The sequence below is a fragment of the Mytilus californianus genome, unplaced genomic scaffold (assembly GCF_021869535.1).
Source record: "Mytilus californianus isolate M0D057914Y unplaced genomic scaffold, xbMytCali1.0.p SCAF_9, whole genome shotgun sequence".
In the NCBI taxonomy this organism is placed as follows: Eukaryota; Metazoa; Mollusca; class Bivalvia; order Mytilida; family Mytilidae; genus Mytilus; species Mytilus californianus.
In genome coordinates, this window is record NW_026262745.1 from 44,295,563 (window position 1) to 44,305,786 (window position 10,224).

Genomic DNA, 10,224 nt, shown 5'->3' on the forward strand with positions numbered 1-10,224 from the left:
ATAGTCAATCCGAATAAAATCCTCCTTCCTCCCCTCCCAGATTATCAAAATGGTCATCCCCTAAAAGGGCAAGAACAGAAAAATCATGATTTGTCCTTCATTTAAATAGGTATCGAATAGATATATGTGCATGTTTGATCAGGTGTTGGAATATTAGGGAGCTGCCATTTGATTTTAAGGGGGGGGGCTAGGATGAAAAATTTTGTCCTGCATTTTATTTTAGTTGTAATCTCTGTCCTGCCTTTTTATTTTTCACTCTATTCGGTCCTGCCTTTTTTTTTTAGTTTATCCTGACTTTTTTTTTTACATAAATTGTCATCCTGCCTTTTTTTGGCAAAGTGTCTCATCCTGCCTTTTTTTTCTACTCAAGGTGTAATACCACCAAATCATAGTACGTCACATCCAGTTGCATACGAAAATAGGTCGAAAAAAATATTCCCTTGAATTTGACAGTTGTAGGTAATTGATCCTACATTTCATTGCAGTAAAACATTTCTGGGTCATAAACATATATCTTGTGTATTTCAAAGCACCATTATTTTTTTATTTGGGGTTTCTATAGAATAGTTTGGAAACTTGAGGTTACATGGTTACTAAAGCTTGTACACAGGTTAAAAAAGGGGGAAAATTTGATTGGTTAACTTCCAGTGATGGTTATTTTCTTATATGCAATGAAATGTTATGTGAAATTTTTTCTATAGTACTGGACAGGATAAAACTTTACTCATGCCAAGTATTTCTTTATTTGAAACAAAGATAAATTCTGCAAATTTAACAAAGACTAATAGGGGAAAATCAATGGTGGTATTACACCTCAAAACTCCTGTCCTGCCTATTTTTTCAAATTTCATCCTAGCCCCCCCCCCCATAAAAATCATCAAATGGTAGCTCCCTTATTAAGTTTATCATTTCAACCCTCTATATGAAACAAATATAGCTCAAAAAAATACTAGGTGGTGTATATATGTTGTGTACAAATTGTAATGTTGTACAAATTATAATTTGTACAGAATTTTTGTACAAGTTATCAGTTTTTTATGAACCGCTTAACAAAAATGGATGATACAAGCACACAGCCTTTTGTTTCTCATATTTCTGTTATATTTCCATGACTACATGATACAGATTATACTGAGCATTGCTACAAAAAACATTATAAGAACACAAAAAGACTTTTTATGGATATGACTTTGGTATGAGGAGAAAAATAAAAATAGAATTTAAACCATTCAGGTGTCCTTATTTCCAGTTTTAGGACAAGGAGAATAGCACTAAATGTTAGGTTGAAGTATATAAATTTGAATTTAAGACATAAAGCTGATAAGTGTTAGAAGATAAACTTTTATCACCTGGTGCAAAAAGGTATGTGTCAAAAAACTTATAACTTGTACAAAAACCCTGTACAAATTATAATTTGTACAAACTTACATCTTGTACACAACATATATATATATATACATATAAACTCAGTGACTTTGAGATGAAGAAACAGCAATAAAAGCACTGTTCTTTTGCATTTTGTGTGGGGTTTTTTTGCTGTGCATGTACTGATTTTGTGTCATGGATGGACACCCCATATCCTTTGTTTTTCTATAACATGAAATTTTTAGTATTGAATGTACTGATTTTGGTTTATAATAGCCATGTATAGTGCAAACTAACATTTGATTTTAGATGATTTTGGCTCTGTTTAGACCTGTTTGGATTTCAAACTTGATCTTGAGCATACCTAATGAAGCTTATTCCTGGAACATGTGTTTATGCACAAGTAAAAATTGATGTAGACAATTTAAATAAATTTAGCATTTTATAGCAGACAATTAATATCAAATCAAACTGAATACATAAACGGTACCAATTTTTCTTGCACCAGATGCTCATTTCGATATGTTAATGTCTCTTCAGTGAAGTTCTAGGACAAAATATGTGAAAATCCAAAACTTCTTCCAAAATTGAAGAGCTAACAAAACCAAAAAGGACAAAAAGTATAACCAAAGCCAGGTAAGGAATCAGAGCTTTGCATGAGGGATCGAGATATATATTCCTTAATTTCGAATTATTTCAAAACTTTTGTTACAGCAAATTTTAATAACATAATATCCATATTTTCATGCCAGTACTGAAGTACTGGCTACTGGGCTGGTGATACCCTCAGGGACTAACAGTCCACCAGCAGAGGTATTGTATTTAGGTTTCCTTTTTAATTCATTTTTGGATACAAACTAAAAATTGGCAAAAAACTGTCCATATTGCAGTATTTGGCAATCTTTTGACTACATGTTCAAAATACAGTATGCTGCTATCAGTGCATCAAGTACAGGGTACACACATTAAGCTATGATAGTGAATTCTAGATAAGATCACTTTATTTTTTTTAAATGACCCTGTCAAGAAATTGTTTAAGGTTTTACTGGCCTCATAATTTCCGTGTTGACCTATGATAAATGTCATATTTGTGGACGTTTTGAAATATTCTCTACTGGACATGTATATTCTGACAACTTCATATATCATAACACATATCAAGGCATTTAACAGTAACTGGTTTCTTAAAAAAACATGTTTATTTCTTATGTAACTGACACATTGATTCAACATATCACTTCCCATCAGATTAACATAATCTAAAATAATCAATACACATTTTTAAAAATAAACAGGCAATTAAAATGGAATTCAGAAAAGAGACTATTAGAACATATGACAAGCCTCAGAAATAACCACACTGTGATATGTATCGACTTACACTACTAAAGAAAACATGATAGCAAAGCCATTTAGTATTCTTAAAGAATCCATTCAAAATTAATTTATTCGTTAATAATTCTTAAAATCCACAAGTACTATTTTTATTTCATATTTTACCTTTTTCAATTATAAATTAATTGGTTAAATATAAATGTCTGGATTGCTAACTAAATACAGAATCCAAAGAAAGTATATTTCAAGTAGTATATATATATATACTGTAAATTCAGAATTATTGTGAGGTTTTTATTATTGGGAATAATGCGACTAGGTGAGTACTGCAATAATACAAACTCGCATTTTAATATCTGGTACATATTCGAGTATGCAGATTTTTCAGAAATCACAATATTTTATCTGGCATTTTTGTCCAATTTTCGAAAATGGCAATAATAAATGCATGCAATAATTTCTGAATTTACAGTACATATATACATATATTGTTACTAATGGTGCTTAATTAGAGAGATTTTTTTATTTCACTGCTGGGATTTTCTGTCACTGCTCATTTACAGTCCTAAAATAATTCAAATTATAATCCATAACAATCGTTGTGATCAGGGGCGTTTCTAGGATATTTGAAAGAGGGGGTGTAGAATAAAAAATTTTTGGACCCCTTTTTTTTTGCTAAAAAACATAAAATAATTGTGAAATGCACTAATTGCCATATTCAATACAATATTAGATTATGATCGTTTTTTTTTTAAAAGGGGGGCGTACGCCCATTACGCCCTCACCTGGACCTGCCCCTGGTGATGAATTGTCTAATGAAAATGACAATACAGATAGGGATTTCATAATGAAAATGAAATTTGGGGGTGTAGCACTGATCAAATATATTATGAATATATTCTGCCTTTTATTTTTTTTATCAAAAACTTTCTTTCTAAAGCTATTTTATTTTTAATGAAGAAAATATATTTTTTGGTTAGTTTATTTTAATGTAAGTTCCATTGTTACTGAGGAATAAGAAACATTCCCAATGTCATAAAAGTCAAGGATAATAAACAGACATCCGATCATTGTATATTATAAATTTTCAGTATAAAGGCCTCTTTCTAATCAAATTCTATAAAGCAAATGTCGACTACGTGTGTACCTTTTTATTTGTCAAACTTATGCATACAGATTTAATGATAATGTTTGTTGTACAATGTATCCTTCCATTCACTCAAGAACAAATTCATCAACAATTGTTTATATGATAACAAACGATGGTATTTTCTAAGAATTTCCTGAACGGAAGGCATTTTCTTTATTGTTGTAGATTCACTATACACTAAAATAATTTTTGTCAAGAAGGACCATCTTGACTATCTTTTTTATTGTCTGTTTCTATTCGTTTAGTTTCAGTGTTTATATCTTTGTCTTTGTCTTTCATTTCCATATCTAATCTTTCTTTTGCTCTCACAACCTGAAAACATTAAGGTTTATTATACTTTTTGAAATTGAAAAATTGTTACAATTTTTTTTCAGAAATCAAAACTTTTTCAACTACAGTATGTATGTTACATTAAAAACTATAATATGAACTGATTTCATGTGAATTTTCACGTGAGTTTGACATTTGTCTGGGTAATTACTTTCCTTCGATTAACATAATAATTGGTTAAATATTACTTATCTTTTTAAGTAAAGAAAACAAAAAGTGTGTCATTGTAGTAATTCCAAAACATGTAGTTAGAATAAGTTAAAATTAGTGATAACTTCTGAAGCCATTTTATAGTTAAAATTAGTGATAACTTCTGAAGCCATTTTACAGTTAACTATATATCTAAAACTGCTGGTCAAAGGGAAATAACTCTTGTATTATTACCACTATTCTATATCAAGACTATACCAGTTTAGTTGAAAAAATATCAGATAGTGCAAGATCCAAATGAGTTCAAATACTTAAATACTGGAAGTAGTACTTGATATAAAATGTGTACACATGTCTTTGTATAATTTGACTTCACATAGTCTTGTTGACAAATGTTTGGACAAATATTTGGAAAGCACAGTTACCGGTATATCAATACTGAGAGTTTTAAAAAATGCAAATATATTGAATGAACATCTACAAAAAATGATCTATGAGTATCATGAGAGAGTTGAGCCTCATTTAAACACTTTTGCTATTTCTTTGCCCAATTGCAACTTTATTTTTATTTCTATGTTGTGGTTTACGTCCTCATACATTGTCATATGTTTAATGAACAAATTTAATTTTAATGGAAAATTTCCCTAGTTTTGATCACTGTGTATAGAGACCTACCTTTGATTGTATATATAGTGATCCTCCTTTAATTTTATCATTGACTTCAAACAAATGACTATAATTCTTCACTAGACTTTCATAATCTACATCTTCTTTTACATTTAATATCTGTCTGGCTTCCTGGAATAAACAAATTAAGAAAATATGGAATTGTGACAGTAAAATTAATATTTCTGATCTGTGATTTTCCTCAGAAAGTTTATTTGATTCAAGTTCTTATTTTCTCTGAAATATTGTCCTACAATGGTGAGTATTGTTGTCATGTTTTAAAAAAAATCTTGAATTTTAAGAAACAAGAAATTTCTAATGCATTTATTAGATCTATTTCATTTCAGAAAATAATTGTCTTGGATTGATATAATTATATTTGTCATAGAAAGTTGCATATGTCAAAGATAAAGATCCTAACAAAAAAATGTATGTTGATCAATGCACATGACACCTTGTCTCTAGTAAATTTGAGTTTTTGCTTAAATGAGTTAAATAAAAATAAAATGCTCCACTGGGGCGCAGCTTGATACGACCGCAGAGGTCGAACCCTGAGAAGTTGGGGCAAGCACTGAATTTGGATTGTAAATAATATTTGACACAGCATAGGTTTCTGACACAGAATGACAGTGGTCTAAGAACTTAAAAAATTTTAATTTACCTATTCAAACCATATCATTATTATTTGCTTTTATATATAAATCAGAAATAACCAATTTAAAATGGAAAATTTAAAAAAAAAAAAAGGAAAAAAAAATCCCCCTCAAATTTTTTGAACCCCCTTATGATTCATCACCCCCAAACTCAATCCCAGCCTTCCCTTTGTGGTATGGTACCTTGCAGTTCAATTTCAGAGAGATCCATACACTTGAACACAAGTTATTGTCTGGAAACTAGAAAAATGCTTGTTTTTCTGCCCCTTTTTGGCCCCAAATTCCTACACGTTTAGGGCAATTACCCCCAAACTCAAACCCAGCTTTCCCTTTGTGATATGGAACCTTGCAGTACAATTTCATAAAGATCCATACACTTACACACAAGTTTTTGTCCTGAAACTAGAAAAATGCTTGTTTTTTTGCCCTTTTATGGCCCCTAATTCCTAAAATTTTGAGGGAATTACCCCAAAATCAATTCCAGCCTTCCCTTTGTGGTATGGTACCTTGCAGTACAATTTCAGAGAGATCCATACACCTGAACACAAGTTATTGTCTGGAAACTAGAAAAATGCTTATTTTTGGCCCCTTATTCCTAAACTTGGAGGCAATTACCCCCAAACTCAATTCCAGCTTTCCCATTGTGATATGGAACCTTTTAGTACAATTTCATAAAGATTCATACACTTACACACGAGTTATTGTCATGAAACTAGAAAAATGCTTGTTTTTTGCCCCTTTTTGGCCCCTCATTCCTAAAATTTGGAGGCAATTACCCCCAAAATCAATCCCAGCATTCCCTTTGTGATATGGAACCTTGTGATACAATGTCAGAGAGATCCATACACTTACACACAAGTTATTGTCATGAACTAGAAAAATGCTTGTTTTTTGCCCCTTTTTGGCCCCTAATTCCTAAAATTTGGAGGCAATTACCCCCAAAATCAATCCCAGCATTCCCTTTGTAATATGGAACCTTGTGGTACAACGTCAGATTGAAATAAACAATTAATTTCCCCATAGGCGACAATGATAGCCTTTTTCGAGATACAGACTTTAGAAAATTGATTTTTTTAATGAAACCTTGCTAGAATTAAAGAAAAGTTATTTGGACAGTATTTTTTGGTCCAAAAAATATAGGTTCGCGTTGCTTTTCTTAGCGTAATTTGTACTTATCTCCCATGCCTATCAATTTTGCACTTAAAAATACGTGTCTCATCCTAGCGTTTAAAAGACATCTCAGTTCCGTTAGGGCTAAGGAAAATAATTTATTTGGCCTTTGGTATAATGCAGAATGCACGAAGTCTCTAATAACAAAAAATAACGGGCGCACATATCAACCAATCAGGATTAGCTATACTCTTAATTCTGAATACCATGTAAGGCTCATAAAATGGCTGCGCCCATAAAATCTAATGGTGTATTGTAACCTATACGGTATTTAATACTTTCTAGAATCATGCAATTCATAGTTTGTTAGATGCACTAATATATATGCCACACAAAAATCATCTTCAAAACGTTCTGGCATTACTCTCTGAATTTTCACAATTTTTTATCAGAGGTGACCCGAGTCAAAAAATGTGAAAAAAAATTATCTGATTTTTTTAGTAAATGCGGTACTGCTAAAAAGGGCCTGAAGATAATGTCCACTTTCTCCAATGATTCTTTATATGTCATCAAGTACTGATTATATTGATACCAAAACCGATCCAATATGTAACTACTACGGTGAATTTTGAACAACAGTTTTAAATGAAACCATTTTCGTATAAAAGTACATTTTTGAAACAGACTATAGCATTTCAAAATATGAAAAATGTGTAAATATTTGTGTTTAAACATCGAAAACTATTCGTTAACTACAAAATGTCATGCCTATTCTAATTTTTATAGTCTGCCATTCGAGTGAACATTTCAATGTTCGAAGGGGATCATTTCTGTACATTTTCACTGAATTTGGTAATTTCGATAACAGCACTTGGATCGAGATTGTCATGTTTAAAAATCGATTTGCATATTGAAACTCTAGACGTGTACGTGCTTTTTTCAAACAAATCAGCAGAAGTTCAGAAAATGACATATTCTCTCCACAGTAAGTCAAAAGTCGAACCCACCCTTGTTTCTAAGGTAAAACGCAATACAAATATGAAACAGACTATAGCTTAAAAACTTGTTAATCAATAATTCATTTGTCACCAAAAAATATGGTTTCACTTCAAATATCAAGTAAAATTACTGTTTTTGACACTTTTTGAGCACTATGATAAAGAAATGTCGACGCTGTATAGATTGAAATAAACAATTAATTTCCCCATAGGCGACAATGATAGCCTTTTTCGAGATACAGACTTTAGAAAGTTGATTTTTTTTAACGAAACCTTGCTAGAATTAAAGAAAAGTTATTAGGACAGTATTTTTTGGTCCAAAAAATATAGGTTCGCGTTGCTTTTCTTAGCGTAATTTGTACTTATCTCCCATGCCTATCAATTTTGCACTTAAAAATACGTGTCTCATCCTAGCGTTTAAAAGACATCTCAGTTCCGTTAGGGCTAAGGAAAATAATTTATTTGGCCTTTGGTATAATGCAGAATGCACGAAGTCTCTAATAACAAAAAATAACGGGCGCACATATCAACCAATCAGGATTAGCTATACTCTTAATTCTGAATACCATGTTATGCTCATAAAATGGCTGCGCCCATAAAATCTAATGGTGTTGTAACCGTCAGAGAGATCCATACACTTACACACAAGTTATGTCTGGAAGTTACAAAAATGCTTATTTTTGGCCCCTTTTTGGCCCCTAATTCCTTAACTGTTGGTACCATAACCCCCAAAATCAATCCCCATCTTCCTTTTGTAGTATTAAACCTTATGGTAAAATTTCATAGAGATCCATTCACTTAAACTAAAGTTAGAGTGCGAAAACTAATGTGTCTTCGGACGACGACAACGACGATAACGACATACCAATATACGACCACAAAAATTTGTTTGCGGTCGTATTAAAATCCATATCCATGTGTACACTTATGACATCACTTATGTTCATGATACACATTACAAGTTTACATACCTAGCATTTAATGGTATTTAAGAGACAACATTCTATTATTTCATGATCTCATGAAAATATTTTCACTTGGGTTAAAAAAAATTTCAGCCAAAAAAATCATAGTTGAGTTTTTAAATATGATTTATAGAGTCCTCCCCTCATTCATGACAAACATGTCCCTGTTATAATGTACCTGTAAAGACATTCCAGTAAATGTGTCATTAATAGCAGCCTTTCTAGCTTCTTGTTTAGATTGTGAAGAACCTGATTGTCCTCCATGTCGACTGGCAGCATGTTTGTAAGCTTGATGTTCCTCTCGCACAGCTCTGACAAAAGCCCTTCCAACAACTTGGGCCCCAGCAGTAACTATCTGTATAAGGTATTTTGCCTGAAACAAACAGCAAACAGTAGACAATATTATTATAACATATAAAGAACTATCTACCTTTAGACAACTGAGCTGCCTTGGAAAAAAAATCGACCTTATGCGAATGAATATAAATACATCTGTTAATCTGATTCAGGTTGTCAAATCTCTACGGAAAGTCTGTAACTGTTTGAAAATTGATTTGTTATAAGCACTCTACAAAACAGACCAAAATTCATCTTTTAATAAAGGTAAGACTTTGTATCTTTGCAAAAATTTCTAGCGGTCAATAAAGGTTTCATGCCAAAATTGGGTCTCAAAGTTCTACAGAAAATTCTCTCTCAAAGTCCAGACGGAAAAAATGGCTTCAGCGTTACATTGTCGTAGGAAGACGTCCCAGAAAAAAAATAAAATAGCCTTTCAAGGCGTCATAATTATATGGACTAGGTTCAAACTCACAACCTCAGTCAGTGTGGACAGGCTAGTGATACAGTTGATAAACTATTTAGACCACACTGCCACAGAGGCCCAAAAGCCACAAATGAAAAAATCAATTAAAAAGTCTATTATTAGTATTAACTTCTTTTTCACCACTTTCGTGTCTTTTGTTTTATCATGTTTCAATTCACTTACCATCAACATAATTTAAATGTTATACTTTACAAGTAACTTATATAAAAATTCGCCATTAAACACAGTATGCTGCAATAATTTTATGATTGCGTGATCTTAGCTACGTATTTTTTTTATTACGAAACAGTATTCAAGGTCGTGAAGTGAAAACCATCATTAATTAGTTTTGTTATTCAAATTATTGTGTGATAATGGGTAGGCATATGTTTGTTGGAGTTGCATAAATTGAATTATAAATTGAAATACCATAGAAATAGCTTTTTGAATAAGAAATTCGGCCTAAATGTGCGTGTGGGTCTTCTCGAAATTCACATTTCGCATGTCAAGATCGACAGGAAGCTTATTAACGGCTAAACCTTCTTTCCAATCAAACGTTTTTAAGATCTCCTAAATATACAATAGTAATGCTCGGTTAGAATTTTTCCACTTTAAATCTTTATATAATATCGCAAAATACCGCCTGAGAGTTTGTCCAACAACTCAACGGAACGTGCTATAATATAGAACTGGTGAGAAA

The 10,224-nt window shown here is 31.8% G+C and overlaps 1 protein-coding gene across 2 annotated transcripts; it reads right to left on the reverse strand.

The window, feature by feature from the left end:
- Window positions 1–3,831: 3,831 nt before the first annotated feature.
- On the reverse strand, window positions 3,832–10,073 carry LOC127714448 (mitochondrial import inner membrane translocase subunit tim16-B-like). 2 transcript variants are annotated; one of them, XM_052220509.1, is made up of 4 exons: window positions 9,954–10,073; window positions 8,901–9,095; window positions 5,006–5,128; window positions 3,832–4,162 (listed from the first exon to the last, which is right to left on the reverse strand). In XM_052220509.1, exons 1-4 carry the CDS (start codon window positions 9,954–9,956, stop codon window positions 4,043–4,045), a joined length of 441 nt encoding a protein of 146 aa, XP_052076469.1. In that variant the 5' UTR covers window positions 9,957–10,073; the 3' UTR covers window positions 3,832–4,042. The 2 variants fall into 2 exon arrangements, with proteins under 2 accessions (XP_052076469.1, XP_052076468.1); XM_052220508.1 differs by lacking the exon at window positions 9,954–10,073 and adding an exon at window positions 9,708–9,813.
- Between the last annotated feature and the right edge of the window lie 151 nt (window positions 10,074–10,224).

Excerpts from the sequence above, each read along its gene's own strand:
- LOC127714448 (XM_052220508.1), bottom strand. Across the intron at positions 5,129-8,900 it reads TTACTGGAATGTCTTTACAG|GAAGCCAGACAGATATTAAA; the intron begins GTACATTATAAC and ends TGTTTATTCCAG. Across the intron at positions 4,163-5,005 it reads CACTATATATACAATCAAAG|GTTGTGAGAGCAAAAGAAAG; the intron begins GTAGGTCTCTAT and ends TAATGTTTTCAG.